Below are 19,107 nucleotides of genomic sequence, written 5' to 3'. Positions count from 1 at the left end.
TGGTTGCTCTGAGTTACAGGACCGGACCACCCAACTGAGCAACTTTCTGATTACTAGAGGTGTTCTTAACTGTTTTTATTTTTTCAAAGACTTCATATTTTTCCCCAAAGAAAAAGTATAGAAAGATGTTATGTGTTATTTATTTTTCAAAGGGTGCATTTTTATAAATTAAAGAGCTTTAAAAGTGTACTAGATGGGTGATATGGGTGGCATAATGTCAGCAGATGCAGCCACAGTCTTTACAAAGTCAATTAGATGTTAGAAAATGGTTTTATTTTTTCACTGATTTTGGGGTTTTTTATTTTTTATTTTTACCAAGAGTAGAAGTGTAGAAAGCAGCGTTGCATGTTTTTATCTTATCACCTAATAATCACACCTCTACTGATTATTAAGTACAGTGTCTTCTTTTTCAGTCAATTTTGCAAACATTTTAAGCAGCTGCTGTCTCTCACCCAATTCTAAAATCGTCTCTTATTCCATAGTGTTTGTGTTTTGGTGGGAGATGTGGCCGTGATAAAATTTCCAGGCAGCCATCAGCCACGGCTACTGCTAGGAGCTATTGCTCCCAGGGGGCAGTATAATCAGATGCATACATGTTGCAGAACTGGTACACGTTTTACAAACTGTAAGGCAACCCTTAGAAACACATGAACCTTTTTTTAAAATACTCCTCACAGATACATGCAGAAGTACAAAGCCAGTACAAAATTGAACTGTGGAGAGTTCACCCGTCGCTATTAAATAACTTGCTTCTTTGTTCCAGATATTCCTCTATCCTTTTCCCCCTTTGTTGCTCTTCTCTTATGTCTTTTATCTTAGTTTGTATCTGAGGGTAGGGCCTGCGCCTTCTTCTTTTTTATGGACAGCACCCCAGCAGTAATTGCATTTCAGTTGTTACTTATATGCTTGCCATGACCTATCTTGATAGAAATGTTTTCTGAAAAGCAGGATGATGTATAACTCATGTTCATATGAGGGCTAGTTGAGGCCAGTCAGAGGAAGACCAGCCCCTGTAGTGTATTCATAATGAAAAAGGTTGTATGGCTACCTTCCTGGAATTTTCTTCCATTTTTAGATTTCTCTTCTTAGGTTCTTTCCCTCCTTGCACATTTAAGGATCAAGCTCTGCAGTAACTAACCTACAGGCTAATCCTAACTTAATTCCTACACAGCGATGCAATAGTGCTGGCATGGCTTCTGATGACCTACAGGGGATTTTGAACTGCTGGAGGTCTCCACAGGGTTAGGGGACATTTGTCCACTTGTCCTGGGGTAAGTTCAGTTGTTGGCACTTAGCTCCGTGAAGGCAGATTAGACCCAGGAAGGGGCTTGGGATTCAACGTGTGCCGCTGCTGGTCCCATCCACCCCCGAACCGGATTCACCTTCCCTTCATCCCATCACCACCCTGTTCCACCCTCTCCCTGGCTCGTTTAACCCCCTCCCTGCCTCCTTCCAAATCTCTGCATGGCCTTATCTACTCTGGCAGAGTCCATTGGCCCACCAGAGCATGAGAGGCAGCTATGGCCTCCCTACTCACAGGCCCACTGTGCTGGTCAGCATAGGCCGCTTTACAACAGCCATAAAGCAGCCTCCACCGGTGCAACGCGAGATAATTCAACAGGGAATGGAGATAGAATTAGGGCTCTAGTCTTACAATTATTGATTAAATTATTGTTTTATTTAGAACAATAACAGGTAAGTACTGAGAATTTTATTTAAGGATGAAGCATCACACAAGAAATTATTTGACAGGGCCATTTTTGTAAATCAGTTTTAAAAAATGGTTTATTTGCTGAGAACTGTTATGTTTTAAATCAGGGTGTCGAACATAAGGCCCATGGGCTGGATATGCCCCCCAGAAGCAATTTATCCAGCCCCTGTTGTAATTGGGCTCTCCTGAAATTATGAACAATATTTGCACATTTTCTCTTCTGTCATTCCTGCAATGGGGCTTCTCAAATCTGCGCCAAATGTTTTGAGCTCCGCCGATCCCAGCCCCTCCCACCCTGGTTCCTCCCCAAGGCCCACACCACTGCTTGGAGCTCTTTCTTAGCCAGCACTGGCTCTCATCTGGCAAGATGAGCACTGGCAAGAACTGGTGCTGGGCCAGTGCCGGTACTATCTCTGCACAGGATGTCACAGATGTACGACACCCGGCACTGGAGCTCACTGCTGGGTACATAAGAAGTTGCCTTATTCTGAGTCATTGGTCCATCGAGCTTAGTAGTATCAATATTCAGTGTCTCAGATAGGAGTGTCTCCCTGCCCTATGGGGAGATAACAAGAATTGAACTGGGACCTTCTGTATGCAAAGCAGATGCTCTTCCACTGAGCTACCGTCACTCCATATAGGCATCTGTTCTATTCTGTAAGTTGTATGTGTTCTTTGCTGTGTTTTACTCAAGCATTCACTGAAAAGTATGTATTCTATTTTATAAGTTCTGTGTCCATATATTGTCACTCACATAAATTGACTTCAAGGGTCAAACTACTACTAAATAAGTGAGATCAAAAAACTAAAGAAAATATTAAACATAACAGCTGCTAAGAGACCAGTATGATATAAGTATGCAGAAGAATGAATTAAAGTCAGCAAGAGGCTTGGTGTTCTGCCAGCCACTTCCTGGCTTGTTTGAGTTGCACACAGGCCCGTGTATGCCCCTAATCTGCCTGTTGTTTACATCTACAGGCATAACAACTCTTCAAATATATAATTATACAGAGTAAGTAAATCATGTAGAAAAGTACATACTACTATGACCATAGAATTAGAGCACGGCAAGTTTACCTCATCTTTTGATTTTAAATATCTTTAATTTAAAAAGATATTTGATAGGTTTGTTTTCATATCTCCTTTATCTGTATCATGCCCCACCATCCTCTCAGGCCTTTTATATGCAGTTGCTATATTATTTTGTGTTTATTTTATTTATTTTTAAATGGCCTGTTATTTTCCAGGGTAATGCCACTGACATATTACTTATTTACCATATGCTTCCCTTTATGTTGGATTCATCTTGTAATAGCTCTAAATGTATTTTCAAAAAATACTGTGAGAAAGGTATGGAGAACTTGATTGCACTGTGTGAATAAAGTACACTTTTAGAGGAATAAATTAAGTGCAGTGACATCATATCTGTCCAAAACTAGATGAAATAATGTTTTTGATATTTTTGTGAAGTATCATGTGACTGTTCAATTCCTGGCATGTCCAAGTAGCACTGGGAAAGGCTTCTCTCTGGAATCTGGAGACTCAAAGCTAGTATGCATAGGCAACACTGAGCTAGATGATCCAATACGATGTATGGCAGTTTCCTATGATAACAGGGGACATTTCAGTCCCCTACTATATTCTTGCATTTGTTTATCAATTATACTCTCCCTTCCTTTGGGGAAAGGCCATAGCTCAATGAAAGTATTACTTCAGCAATTTTTCAACCAGACTTGAATGTGCTATGAATGTCCACAGGTGTGCTGCAGGAGTTGGGGGAAGGGGTGTCATTTATTAGTAGAGCCATTAGAGGATGTAGGCCCCCTACTGGGAGCACGGTGTGCCTTGTTAATTGTCAGAAAAGGATGGTGTGCCTTGACAATTTTAGTGTCTAGTGTGCAATGAGATGAAAAAGTTTAAAAATTGGTGATGTAGAAGATCCCAAGTTTAAATCCCTGGTATCTGCAGGCATCTGCAAACCATAGAGAGCCAGGCTGTTACCGTGCAAAAAATACTTAGCCAGATGGACAAATGGTCTTATTCTGTATAAGGCTACTTCCTGTGGTCTCCCATCAGCAGCTTTTCCATTTGTGGAAGGCTATACGCATGGGAAAGCTGGCTGCTCCAAGTAATGTATGTAATATATGGGACCAACTGTGCCCTATTCAGATAAGGAAGTAGATGGTAATAAAATTGTGCCGTACTTTTAAATAAATATTTATATCTTGCGCTATCGACAATTTCATCAATATCTGCCACTGTGCCCAAACAGGACTTATATTTCAGCGCTTCAGTGTAAAGTTGTTTTATTTCCATCATTGCACATCATAATGTTGTTAGTTAAGAACCAAAAGTTAAGCACTGGAATATGTTTTAATGCAAAAATTATTCTCCGTTCTTAAGAGAATGTTTAAGGTGACTTTTAATAATCATTAATAGGCATTTTAAAATGTCCGTCTTCTCTTTATTTTAACATTAACATATCCCAGTGTCTTTAGTTGATTATAATATATTTCAGTTAGCCAACTTGTCCAGTATGAAAAAAACAAAACAAAACACAGAGGTTAATGATAGACATCATTTTTCCATTAAAAGCTGTGTCAACAAATACTTGAAAATGAAATCCGCTGACAACTATAATCATTATAAATGTATTTAGTTTTATTCTTGCGTGGCCCACCATCAGTTACTTAGTACAAGTTCAGCCAAGTATTAAGTATTTTGACCTTTATAATTAATAATGAAGGGCACCAGGGATAGTTTAAATAAAACAGTCAAAGTGAAAATATAAACTACATTTTACTTTATGCCTTAGCCAAATTCGTGACCATTTCTTTTAGCAAATTATAGTCTTGCTGTACAAATATATACATTCAATACATTTCTTCCTGTTATCTGTGCAATGCTTGAATCACTTATACTGGTTTATTTCCTCTTGAAGTAGTTTACATCCTAATCTTAAACACTGCACCAACATATCTATCTGCAGTGCTATTAAAACATGACAAGACAGGACAAGGAGGAATTTCATACATTTCTAAAATTCTTTGGACATGAGGACATAAAATAGTTTATATATTAGGTTCCTTGAATAATTTTTTCAATGTCAATTACAGAAAACTGATTTTAAGAGATAGTTAACAATTGCAGCTATCTGGGACTGGAATAATCTCTACCACTGAGATGGTAATACCTCACTTAAAGTTGTTTAATTCAAAGTCATTTCATTATAAAGTTGATGAGAAAAAATAATCGATTTCTGGCCGGGGCCACTGTCTGTGTGGAGTTTGCATGTTCTCTCCATGTCTGTGTGGGTTTTCTCCAGCCCAGAAAGCTTATATTTATTTTAATGTTTAATATTAGAAGTGTTTTGGGTCTTTATTTAGAGGTTTAGTGAATTTTTTGTGACCAGAAATAGACTGTAGGAACATAACTTTTTACATATATCAGTTAGCTGATATATGTAAAACTGATTTTCTTATGTCATTTAGCTTAGGTCACAATCCTGACTTGCCCTTGGGCCGGCGAAAGTCCCTTGTGCCAGTTCAGGAGGGTCACAAATGTGCCGTAAGGCACGTTTGCGCCTCCTTGAGAGTTGGCTGGGCCAGAGGCTGTGTTCAGCCTCCACACCAATGGAGGGAGCGAACTTTGCGTCGACTGAGCTCATCCGACGCAAGGCTCTATGGAGGGCAGGGAGGAGGTGGGAAGGAGGCATTCTGGAGCAGGTGGGCGGGGAGCGGAAGGTGGGCATAGGATCTGGCCATTATGCTCGAGCAGCACAGAGCAACTCTACTTCAAGCCACTGTATTGATCTACCTAAGTGGCAGGAAAAATCTCAGTACAATAATTCTCTAAAGCAGCCATTTTCAACCACTGTGCCGTGGCACACTGGTGTACTGCAGATGATCTGCAGGAATGCCACAGGAGTTTGTGGGAGGGTAATTTTTTTAGTAGTGCAATTGGGGAATATAAGCTCTGCATGAACAGCATGGTTTGCCTTGCCAATTGTCAAAAAACTGATGGTGTGCCTTGACAATTTTAGTCCTTGTCAGTGTGCTGTGAGACGAAAAAGGTTGAAAATCACTGCTGTAAAGCAGGGGTGTCCAAAGTTTTTGGCAGGAGGGCCACATCAGTTCTCTTGACACTGTGTCGGGGGCCAGGGAAAAAAAGAATGAATTTACATTTAAAATTTGAATAAATTTACATAAGTTTACATAAATATATTAAAGATGAACTTATACGAATGAATGAAGGTCTTGCAATAGCTCAAGGCCTATAAAAGGCCTTGCACAAAGCAAGGCTGGCCTTTTGTTGGATGCCGCTACTGCATCACAGACATGAAACAACAAGCAGTGGAGGGAGCCCTCATTCCACAGCTCACGCGAGAGGTCAAACAGTCGCCCTCACGCTGAGATCAGTTGCATTGGGCCAGAGCAGGCCCCAACAAATCTCCAGAGGGCCAGAGGCTCATTGGAGACTGAGGACTCCCTGAGGGCCGCATTGAGAGACCTCGAGGGCCGCAAGTGGCCCCAGGGCCGGGGTTTGGGCATCCCTGCAAAGTATGGCATTTGTTATGGTATAATGCACCTTCAAAAACAATTTGTTTTAATCTGAAAAAGAAAACTCTCTTTAGGTGTTAAATCAGCATAGCAAGCAAAGTAGTTTCACACTGTCTTCTGTGATAAATAGGTCTCTCTTCTCATGCTGAGGTTTTCCATAGTTATGTGACGGAACTCTACTGCCAGTTCATACTTTTTCATGGGCTTTTAACCCACTTCTTACAACCTTTTTTCTCTATATTCATATGTGCATGTACATACCTCAACTGCAGATAACAGTTCATGCACCTGATTAAAGTGGGTTCCAGTCCATGAAAACTTTTTACAATAACAGCCAAACCTATCAAGGGCCTAGCAGAACACGTGTTCCACTGGCATGCATTGCAGCAAAAGCACCATGAAGTACTTTACAGCAGCACAAGGCCCAGACGTGCTAGAGGGGAGGCTATAACCTTCCCGCTGGCACCAGCAGAGCAACAGAGGTCCACCAGAACAAATAAGTCCAGCACAAGTGCGGGGGAAGGACAGAACTCGGAAAAATGGGGCAGGGTGAGTGGATAGGGCCCAGGAGGCAGCAAGATCAGCCACACCGGTGCACACCAAATCCTGAGGCCCTTCCCAGGCCTGATCTACCTGCACAGATCAACACAGACTCACGCTGCAGATTCAGGTCGACCCATTATGGCTGCTGGGGCTTACCTCATGGCAAGGGGACAAATGTTTCCTTACCTGAAGGAGACTTCCACAGCCAAAAATCCCCTGCAGGATGCAGCATAGCCCACATCAGCAGCGCTAGATGGGGATTTAGACCCAAATCCTAACCAACCTGGCATAGTAGTGCCAATGGGACGTGTGCTGCATCCTTTAGCTGGGTGACACTCACGGAGCCCTCCTCAAAGTAAGGGAATGTTTGTTCCCTTCCCTCAGAGTTGCATTGCCCTTATGCTGGTGCTGAAAAGTGGGTTAGGATTATGCCCATAGGCTGGATTTGGCTATCCATTTTAAGATACCACAGTTATGGTTATAAGAATTTTATAACCCAAAGAAGTTGGCATGCAGTTTATTTCCTCTCTAGTTTCTTCCATTTATTAGTCTTTACATTTTTTTTGTTCATATTTCACTATGATTTTTCATTCTTTCCCTTTGCATTTTGATATAAAGCTGATATAAGACTTTTAAAAATTGCTTGGAGAAGAAGTTTGTTGACTTGTTTGTTTAATGACTTTATATCCTGTCTTTCTCCCCCTTATGTAGGCGCCCAAGTCAGCTAACAGAAAATATATAATCATAAAACTATCCTAAAAACAATTTGGAAAAACCTATAAAAACAAACTACAGGACACAGAAAACTATAAGCAAGTAGCACATTAAGAACTGGAATTCTCCAGACTTCTTCCTATTCTAGGGGAAGAAAATGCAGGTGTTCACATATGTCATCTTAAGCTTGGAAGTGACATACGGAAGCAATAATATATGCAACTTCTGGGGTAACCTTTACAACTTCTCTCAGAAACAGATGTGTGTATTACATTTTAACATGCATCTTTAACAGCTGGGTGTGAGCCCTTACCTCTTCCAACTTTCTAAAGGTTAGCAGTCCTCGAATTTTCTTATTCATACAAAACAGAGGATATACACAAGTGCCAGGTTTCATGTTACAAGAGGAAAGCTGAGGTGATTACTCAGTTGAATTGCTTTCTTTAAATAAGTTTAGAACACAAATAATCAGATAGGAATTCTGAACCCCATTGACCTCAGAGAGCATGTTTAGCAGAACAGGTTAGCCTGTGCTGATTTATGTAACTCTTCAGCATTCTATCTGGTGTGGGCTGAGATGTAAGGCAGCAGAACATGGTCTAATAGCTAGCAGTTATTAGAGGTGGGACAAAACGGTGATAACAAAATTAAAGCACATAATGCCGCTTTCTGTCTCACTTTTGTCAAAACAAAACAAAAACTCAAAATCTGTGAAAAACCATAAACCATTTTATTTGGTTTTTGTTCATTATTTAAAGGGGGTGCATGGATAATGACTGTGGCTGCATCTGCTATACCACCTATATAACTTACCAAGTACACGTTTAAAGCAATTAGAATTTATAATTGTAAATTTTGAATAAAAAGACATAACACCACTCTGCACGTCTAACGTTTGGAAAACACCATAATCCATGAAAAAATAAAACCATTTTATCCCACCTTTAGCAACTGTATGATGAATTATAAAGTAGCAATTATATAGCACACTGATCCATGAGGTCTGCAGGATATTTTTTCATGCCATGATTACATTTGTTGAAAAGCGTCATTTGTTAAAATCACATATTTCATCCATTTTCTTTATTCCAATTCATTTTAGTTAGTATTGTTTTAATAAGCAGGGAGACAATATACAGCCTTGTCGTACTCCTTTCCCAATTTTAAACCAATCAGGTTTAAAATCTGGTTCTAATGGATATTCAGTATGCCTTCAGAAAGCAAGGAAATGGGCAGAAGTGGCAGATGGTGCTCTCTCCCACTCCCTCTTTTTGGGTGACATGGTAGGAAGGGTTTGGGCTCTCTAGCACTTCTCAAAAGGAGGAAGTATAAGCCACTGCTTCTTTCTGTGCTCTACACCCCCCCCCCCTGCCCCAGACAGCCCAGCAGAGAGAAGTAAGCTCCTGAGTCTCAATCTCTACCAACAGGCACCTAGAGGAGGAACATAGATATGCAAGTGTGCAGAAATAGCTGTTTGTCCTCCCTGGACCCAACAATCTGGACACAGTCCCAATGAAGCACCATGAAAAAAAGCAAACATTTTACTGCAGTCAGCATTTGAGGAGGATCTGACTTTCCCTTGTATTTAGAAACAATACAATTTCACCTTTCTATAATTGTCTGGATGAAATGAGATGTCAACTTGTCTATAACACAGAATCATAGGAATGCTTTATTTGTATATCAGCAATTTTTAGATCTTGTTTCACAGAAGCCTAGTTATTTGCATTATATTATTGCAGTTCAAAAGTATGTTTGTGTCTGCATTTCAGAGCCTTTTTTGTGAATTGATGAAATTGTTTAACCATTACAAATCTAAATAACCTCAAAAGTGGCGCTACGAAACACTATAGAAGAACGAGCGCTTCTCATTATTGTGTGTTTTTACTTTTTGTTATTTTATTTTTAAACACTGATTTTTCTTTAGCTTAAGCTGCACCATTTTCACTGCATGCTAAATCTTTGTCATGGAGTTTCAGCAAGATAAGGAAACAGCAGTTGAAGTCTGTCTTGAGTTCAAATGTCAGTGTGCTTTTTCTTCTGCAGTGAGGGAACATGAACACACAGTTCCACTGCATATTTCCTCTGTAAGAAGTGTTTGGGTTGTGGTCTTGTTTCGTTTTGTTGCAGTAAGATACAAATGGAGTACTTTATCTAATGTAAATATAGCAGATCATAATACATCTAAAATGTGTCTAATGTGAAAAGTAATTATTTTGTCCTATTTCTTCAGCAGACTTATGCAAGCAAAGAGCTAGAAGAGCAGTTACGGTCTGTCTCCAGTGTGGATGAACTCATGACAGTACTTTATCCAGAATACTGGAAAATGTTCAAATGTCAGCTGAGGAAAGGGAGCTGGCAACACAATAGGGAACAGTCCAGCTTCGATGCAAGATCAGAGGATTCAAATCCAATAAAATTTGCTGCAGCGCATTATAACGCAGAGATCTTGAAAAGTAAGTGCTGGAAGTTTGGTGTTTACCAAATACTGTAAATCAAAGTGCTGGAGTATATAGGCTCTGTCAAATACCCTTTGAAATCTCAGCACTGAAAAACAAAAACTGCTAAGACATATTAATAAAAGATTGAGGACAATCATAGCCCAAAGTTGCTTGGATTAGAGTGCTGAAGAGAAATGGAAACTAATATTAAAAAGCAGAAGACATTTGGTCCAGTTGATACAATTATCACCTTTCCTGATGCAGCCTCTAGGGTACAGCAAATTAGTTTTGTGTCTCTCGTGACCTGAGGAGCAGGATATAGTATCCCATTCCTCCTGGGAAGTCCAGAGAGTAACAATTAAGGAGCACTTAAATAGGCCTGAGTCTAGATGTTCTTCAGTCAGGCTTTTTTGTGGTTTCTGTGCTGGCCTATTCATAGGTTCTGTGCCTACCCAAAGCAGCATTCAAGAACTTTCTAGAGCTCAAGCCCAGAAGTATATATTGATGCCCTTCCCCCCACCAGGAGAACAGTTCTTTTTTATGTCTGCCTTGATGGACAGGATACTTGCATTTGTGCTCACTTTTTTCCCCCAATGGCACATTGACAACAATGTGGAAAATTTTAGGTGGAGAAATTTCTCCTCAACAAGCTCTGTGAACCCCTCTTTTTTTTTTTTACTCTCTTTTAGTCACGTGTTTTTCTAGTTTACCATTTCTATTGTAAACAGTGACTATCATTGCATTTTCAATTACCCTTTTGTTTTGTCCATGTACATGTGGCACCTCTTTGAAGAAGTGCTGGACTGTGGGCATAAAGTTCCCACCTGTGATGACAACAGCAATTTTGGGCAGTGTTTCTCCAAACCGTTTTGACCGTGACCCTAAATACAGTCTGGCAACCCATGTAGTTATTATTAGTAATAATAATGTTAATGTACATGTTAATAATAATAATTCTAAAAATGCTAAAGTGCTCAGCAATTACATAATGATTATCACTGAGCTCCAGCGTGCCGAGAAGAAAGCTGCGTGGAGCTTCAGTTCCAGCTGCACAGCTTACAGGGAAACTGCTTCCTGTGAGTCCCAGGAACATCCACACGACTCTTCCTAGTTTGCGAAACACTTGTTTCAGGGATGGCAGTAAGCACTGTTTAAGGAAAAACATACGGTTGATTCCTGCTTTCATTATCAACCTTATACTAACCAAATTCATAAGCTACTCTTCCAGCCTATGGAGCATTTTGGAGTGGCACCCATTCTGAGAGTTTTCTCTTCATTCTAACTCAACTTATGCAGAGCATTTTGAACCTTTGATGTTCTCTGTTTCTGTCCCTCAAAATGGCCTTTTTGGTGGTCAGTACTTTGGAAAGGAGGCCTACGGAACTTTGTGCTGTACATTCAGATCCACCTTATTTTTGTGTCAGCACAGACAATGTTATGTCATGTCCTGATCAGTCATTCTTCCCTAAGTTTACTTAATATTTCCTCTCAACCATAATTTGGTTTTTTTGGTCATCTTTAAAAACCATAAGAATGAGGATGAGTGTACCTCCTGCAATGGATGTCAGGAGGCATTTGATCTTTCTGGACAGAACAGCTGCTTTTCAAATCAATTTAAGACCTTTTCCTTCGTGGAGGGAGGGGTTGAAAAAGACCTTTTTTGTTTGCTCTCAATTTTTTCCATTCTTAAATTGTATTATGAGCTGGCAAGACAATCTCTCCTGTGTGCTGTTAGAAGTCTTTTTAACTAGAAAAATTGCCACAATTTCTACTTTTTCTAAGGGAACTTCACTACCAGAACTACGCAAAGCAGCTACCTTGGCCAGCCCATCTGTGTTCATGAAACACTTTGTTTTGGATATAAAAACAAGCTCTGACTTTGTGAGAGTTTTCCTTGACATTTTTTCCATAAGAACACCAGCACACATCTCTGGGTATATCAGCTTGTCTCTCTCATATGTGTAGAAGTACAGGGATTGTACAATACAGGCTTTTGTACAGGCTGTGCAATAGGACGTTTGGGCAGATGTGATTGCCCAGAATGTCTTGGTTCCCAGGTCTACCCAGCAGAGGAGCCTCACAGAGGTGGAACGAAAAGGTCCACTCATCAGTGGACAGATCCATCCGAACCCTGGATCTGGCCACTGGACCAGCAGCCCTGATCTGGATCATATTCTAGGGCAGGGGTCTCCAAACTTTTTGGCCAGAGGGCTGCATCAAATATCTGGTGTGGCATGAAGGAAAAAAATTTAAATATAAAATTTAAATACATAAATTAAAGATGGAACTTAAATGAATGAATGGGCTCATTCATTCAACTTCTCTGGCCTTCAGAACACCCTCCAGACACAATCAGAGCACAGTTCTAGTCATGTTCAGTTGAGTGGGCCAGAGAGTTTCAGGGCACAAGAGGTTGGCCGCGGGCTGGAAAGAGGCTTGCTGCGGGCCGCATCTGGCTCCCGGGGTCAGGGTTTGGAGACCCCTGTTCTAGGGCAACAAGGCTGTTTCCATGCCAAAGCCCTGTCTGAAGTGAAAATTCAAAGGGATCTAGAACCATCAGTGTTATCCAGAACCCTCTGGAGCTGCTTTATTACCTTGCCCGGAAGTGGTTAGAGTTAATATGGTTGGATCCAAGGAGGATTTATTCAAAAGGAGGCAAATCACCGCTTGCCTTAGTGGCACTGGGAATACCCCTATGCATCAAAGATGAAAGATATCTGCCAAACTTCTTCATTGCCTTCAGCTCCTCCGAAAACCAGGGAGCCACCTTAGGTCTGCAGCAAGCAGTGATCTCTTACCACCACCAGCCCTAGCAACAGGAAAAGCCCCCAGAACTCTCATGAATCTTTCAGGATCAATCAACTTCAGGGGCAAACCATCACATCTGGCCCACTACCTCTGCAGAGGTAAGGGGCCACAATCAGCCTAAACTCTACCAGGACGTGATCTGCCCATGACAAAGGAGTGATCTTCATCTTCTACACATTCATATTACCATCATTTTGCCCACCAGTAAATTCCAGATCCAGTGTGTGTCCTGCTACATGCATTGCAGCAGAAATTAACTGAACCAAACCCATAATTGCCATAGTGATCATGAAGTTTCTTCTATGAAAATTTTTAAACTAAGTTATCTCCACAGCTGTTGCAACCTTGACACAGAACAGTTTGATAATAACATTGCTGTATGCTTACAGTTGCAAGACCTTTTATGTTTCACATAACTTTGTCCATAGAAGCAGTGGCATCACTAGGGTTCGTGTCACCCCCCATGCAGGATGCCAGCGCGTCACCCCCCATGCAGTGGGCGGGGCAACAACCCAAGTGGTGGGCGTGGTGATGTACCATCGCCCCACCCCCACTGGTTTTTTGGCTGTACCTTTTGATAGAACACAGTTATGTCAATTCGGTTTGTTTCATTGCATTCTGCATGAAATTACACATTGATTGATATATAACACGATAGTATTATTCCTCCAAAATGTGATTTTAGTGATTTTGGTCACTAGTGGTGTCACACCCCCGCCCCGGGTGTCAACTTACTAACACCTTATTGCAGCAGTTCTCAGACTTTTAGCACTGGGACCCACTTTTTAGAATGACAATCTGTCCAAGACCCACCAGAAGTGATGTCATGGTGGAATCGACATCATCAGGCAAATTAAAATAAATAAGTATAAATAATTAAAGTAAAACAAATAATTAAATAAGCAGAAGCCAGCCCTGTTCCACCAAGTGAATTTCCTCTGTAGTCTGCCTGCAATGTCTGTCCATCCCCAATCAGGAGGTTTTCTGCCCTACCCAGTGCCCAGTTCAATTTAAGAACTTCTGTTTAAACCAGATCACTGTCAGGATCCACCTGGCTTTGCAGGTCTCAAAAAAGTTCATCTTATCAACTAAAGCCTCTATTTTGATCCTTTATATTGGGGGGGGGGAGGCTGCCTTCTGGACCACTTGTTTAGCTGCAGGTGCATAGGATCAGGACCATTCTGGTAACCTTGCACTCTCCTTCACCTGATCTTCCACACCAGCCAAGGGACGTTTGCTTACTCGTGAGTAAACGTAACCATGAGACTTAGTTTTGCTTTCCATAGAGCTCAATACATTCACCTGCTTGAAGGGAGGTACTTCCTTCTCAGGTGTTTTTGGGGGCTGCATTCATTGGATCAGGACCATTCTGGTGTCATTGGCTTCCTCTCAGCCTGCCCTTTCCGATGGACTAAGGCAAGTTTGTTTACTCGTGAGTAAGCACACAATACGGCTCACTTTCTATAGGGATCCATGCATTTTTGTTCTCCAGTTTTTTGGCCATAACTTTTGCTAGAAAGGAGATATTTCACTATGGTTTTTTGCATTGTGTTCCACTCAAAATTCCACATCCAACGGTATATAATATGATGGGGTTACTCCTAACCACCGCGATTTTAGTATGTCACCCCCCTGTGCACGTCAGCCGGTGCAGCCCGCACCCCCCACACCTCCCTGGCGACACCACTGCAGAAGGGAGAGGGATGGAGGAAATTAAGTTAAGAGAGAGAAGTGAAGGAAGAAATAACAGAAGCAAAAACTAACACCATCTGAAAATAGAGATGCAATTTGGTGTTTAAGGGCGCAATTCTATCCTGCGCTATCCAGCGTAGGATTGTGGCCAGAAGAGGCTTAGCAGAGGCAAGGGGAAACTTTTCCCCTTACCCCTGGGTAAGGGCTGCTGACCCCTATGGGTCTCCTCAGATTTGCACCACCTCTGGAGGTGACACAAGTCTGAGGAGAGCGGAGTGGCTTGAAACCGCTCCATTCTCCCCAGGAATGGGAGCTGGGATCTTGCATAACTGCCAGATCCCAGCCCCGTCTCCCTCTCCCTGCCTGCCCACCCCTGGGGCCACCCACTGCCCTCCCCCTACCCAGGAACGCCTCCTCCCTGCATCCCCCTACCTTCTCCTCTTGTGTCTGCCCAGCCGGGCTGACACAAGACTCGGCGAGGAAGCCACCAAGGAGGTTGAATTCAGCCTCTGTGTGTCGGCGCATCTTGCGCTGACGCAGCTTCCTCGTAAGGAGATGCAAATGTGCCTTACGAGGGTTTGCGACCCTCCTGGGCTGGCACAAGGGACTTGCATTGGCCCAAGGTGCAGTTAGGATTGCGCCCTCAGCCTTGCTTGCTGCAGTTTTCTTACTAGAAGCAAGATACAAAACACAAGTGCTAGAGGCCCACAGCCAAATCTTTGGTTGGCTATCAGAATGCAATTCCTCACCTCTGGTTATAGGCCTTTGTTTCTAACTTTTTCATTTCTTCAGTCTTTGCTTCCTTTGCCCATTCTTCCCTAGTCCCTCCTGCATGCTACAGTATTTTTTAGGTATTGAATAGCTTAGTTCAAGGGTGTCAAACATGAGGCCCACAGGCTGGATGCGGTCCCTGGAAGCAATTTATCTGACCCCCCATTATAACTGGGATCTCCCAGTGTAATAATTGGGCTATCTCGTATCTTTAAATTATGAACAGGATTTGTACATTTTATCTTCTGTCATTTGCAGCTAATGAGTTTCTATGGGAGAACAAAGTGCTTATTTCTGGCCACATCTGGTTAATGATGTCACTTCCTGCCCTCAGCAGGCACCATGAATGCTGTTCAGCCCACTACATGAAACGAGTTTGACAGCCCTGGGTTATTTAATGCACCCAGAGATCATTCTGGCTTGCTGCATGAACTATTTGCATTACTGACCTTCCTGTTAAAAACTGGTATAAAGAGAAGTCTGCATCTTCTAACAATTATATACACAAAATTAAATATATTATCTTGGTCAGTTGTAGCAGAGAAGCACATTTTAACAAATTTTGGGGGCATCTGATTTTTGAATTATTTTAAAAACTGTTTTATAACCTATGAGCTTTCCCTGTAACTTGGCAGGTATTGATAATGAGTGGAGAAAGACTCAATGCATGCCACGTGAGGTATGTGTAGATGTGGGGAAGGAATTTGGAGCAACAACAAACACCTTCTTTAAACCTCCATGTGTGTCCATCTACAGATGTGGAGGTTGCTGCAATAGTGAAGGGCTGCAGTGTATGAATATCAGCACAGGCTACATCAGCAAAACGGTAGGTTGCCACCTCAGAGACATTTGGACCTTGTTTTCATTTCTAAGGGCCCAATCCTATCCAATTTTCCAGTGCCGGTGCAGTTGTGCCAATGGAGCGTGCACTGCATTCTGTGTTTGGGAGGCAGTCACAGGAGCTTCCTCAAGATATGGGAACATTTGTTCCCTTACCTGGGGGCTGCATTGCAGCTGCACTAGTGCTGGAAAGTTGAATAGGATTGGACCCTAAGGCTTGTATCCAAAGAATCCTAAATGGAAGGAGAAGGCATTAGGGCTGTTCCATGAATTCTTGAGCAAACACTAAGAAAAGATTTCTTACACTGCAGCGTGCCACAATACATTGTGAGTTGTGTTACAATACAAGAAACAAGGTGATACAATACAAAAAGCAATCTGAAAGGCACAAGCTGTATCCCATGAACTCTGGTGGGTCATAACAAGATTTTGAAAAGAGCTTGTGCAAAGTCTTGTACAAAAAGTTGCACAAACAGAAGTACTTGGATGGGGGGGTGTCACTTCTCTCATGTAACACTCTTCCACTGTGAACAGCAGAGGCTCTGCTAATGGAAGAGTACCTTTGGATCCAAGCCTAAGTATCTGCATGTCACATGCATATTCAGTATCATTTGCTGCTTGTATATATTTTGAAATATGTTGCTCTGTTGTTCACTTTTTTTTCTAGAACATTAATAGGCTCTGCATTTGCAGCACAATCTATAAATATAAAGTCGCATAAGGGGGTAAGGATTTGGTAGGCACCCACTGCTGTCGAAATCGCCCCCTTCCTGGGTCCAATCCATCCTTCTGCCCACCCTCATCACAATCCCATTTTGCCTATCCCCATCCTGTTCCACTCAATCCCCTTCTCCCTTCAACCCCACACACAGTCTTACCTGAGATGGCGGGCATCCATGGTCCATCACCACACATCACACATACTCTTCCACTTGCCGCTGCCAATGGTAGCCAAGTCACGCTATCCGACTGAGGGCACAATCCTAACCCCTTATGTCAGTGCTTTCCAGCGCTGACCTAAGGGCAATGCAGCTCTGAGGTAAGGCAACAAACATTCCCTTACTTTGAAGAGGCCTCCGTGAGTGACACCTAACTGCAGGATGCAGCACACATCCCATTGGCACTGCTATGCCAGTGCTGGAAAACACTGACATAAAGGTTTAGGATTGTGCCCTGAGTCACACTTGCAACAGCCAGAATGTATGCTATGCTGGCAGAATGCACAATCTGTTGACATAGAGAATCCTTAGCATTGTGTACAGTGCGGTCCTGTGCATTTTTATTCAGAAATAAGCTGCACTGACCTGAATGGGACTTACTTCCAAGTGCATATAGGATTGCAGCCTTGATGTTTTACAATATGCTTTGTTTCAAATTTTCCATACACCGTGAATGCCAGGATGTGGCTTGGGAGCATGTTGGGCCCAATCCTATCCAACTTCCCAGCACTAATGTAGCCATAACAAGGGGGCATGCGCTGCATCCTGCAGTTGGGGGGGGGTCACAGATGCTTCCTCAAGCTAAGAGAATGTTTGTTCACTTACCATGCGGCTGCATTGTGGCTGCATCAGCACTGGAAAGTTCAATAGAACTGGACCCTATTTAGCTGTTTCCTTATATGTTATAGGGAACATAAACCCTATGATTAGACATAATCTAATCAATTAAGTTCACATAATTATGTCCTGCTATGTTCAACATTCAGAAGAATATGAACATGTGTTCCAAGTCCCTCCCTTAAATATTCATAATTATGGATGATTAAAATATTTTATACCAGTCATTGAATAAAAAACAGCAATGAATTTGAGTCTCTTTTTACTGACCTTCAATATTAGTAAAGTGCAGGTCATGCATCTTATATTAATCTTATTTCTGCAACCGTGGGTACTAGAAATATTTTTAAAGCAAGGATGTGAACCTTCAAACAGAAATCTACGGATCATGTAAGAGTGAATAGAGAACCAACATGACATCTGAACATTCAGGTTCTGGAATCACTCAGATCACTATAAAGGCATTAATATTTTTTCCCAAGGGACTCCATAGGGAAGACATTTCTCAGAATAGATTTAAAGAAAGTTGATGAGTATTTTCTCACAGAAGCAAGCAGACAGTTTTAACTGTCTTTTAGCATTTGAGACATACATTAAGTTCACGTGCATAGTTTGGAGATATATGCACTGCTGGAATGCTTGAGTCATTTGTGAAGTATGGGACTATTTTCCCATGCATTTTTGTTCCTTTAAAATAGCAACACAGATGAATTCGCAAATGTTATTGCTATTAGCATGTGCATTAAATACAGTCCCTCATTTTCTTTTGATTTTGTTCTATGCTTTACAGTGCATCTTGATTTCACTGATAAATGGCAGCATTCTATTATAAGCAAAAGTGAATTGGATGTATAATTTCCACTTAGAGGCTGGCTATCAATTAATATATACAAACTTGAGAATCCTGCTTAAGGAGACAATCCATTAAAAGTTAAACAGTGATCGGTTCAATAGGAGTTCAATCAATCAATCATTGATTTCAAAAGGAGTGTTACCATGTTCTTAAGTCTTTCCCCCTGAAATCAATACAGGTGGAGCCTTGATATCCATGGCTAATGAAATCTATGGAACCTATAGCCCTCTGAACGTGACAGGAGCAGAGCTCTGATCATGTCTAGAGGCATTCAGAGGACCAGAGAGGCTGCACGCAGCCTCCCCAGTCCTCTAAAGGCCTTATAAGGCCTTTAACCCTCATATCCAGTTTCCACCAAAAACCGGACATGACATTCTAAGACCACCTTCCCCTGCCCTCCCCCCCTCCTGGAACACCTCCTCTATGCCCCCACTCACCTTTCTGCCACCCTGCACTCACCCGGAGTGCTGAGTGGTGTCCAGCCGGCCTCCAACCAGTGCTGCGGCAGCTCTGTTGTTGGGCCATGACTAACTATCACAGATGTGTGACATGTTTGCTGATAGTGCATTCTGGCAGTGGACCAGCATGAGCCGTTCATAATTGGGCTCCAAGTCCCACT

At 41.9% G+C, this 19,107-nt stretch overlaps 1 protein-coding gene across 3 annotated transcripts in view; it reads left to right on the top strand.

The window, feature by feature from the left end:
• VEGFC (vascular endothelial growth factor C) overlaps positions 1-19,107 on the top strand; it is a 72,453-nt gene that overhangs the window by 33,982 nt on the left and 19,364 nt on the right. For 2 of the 3 annotated variants that reach the window (XM_066632542.1, XM_066632544.1), the window contains exons 2-3: positions 9,761-9,983; positions 15,875-16,065. In XM_066632542.1, the coding sequence (XP_066488639.1) occupies positions 9,761-9,983; positions 15,875-16,065 (414 nt within the window). The remainder of the gene's footprint in view (positions 1-9,760; positions 9,984-15,874; positions 16,066-19,107) is intronic. The other variant, XM_066632543.1, reaches the window with a different exon arrangement.

Source organism: Tiliqua scincoides, chromosome 6 (genome assembly GCF_035046505.1).
Source record: "Tiliqua scincoides isolate rTilSci1 chromosome 6, rTilSci1.hap2, whole genome shotgun sequence".
Lineage (NCBI taxonomy): Eukaryota > Metazoa > Chordata > Lepidosauria > Squamata > Scincidae > Tiliqua > Tiliqua scincoides.
The sequence above is the reverse complement of the archived record's forward strand: the minus strand, read 5'-3'. Positions and strand labels throughout refer to the sequence as shown.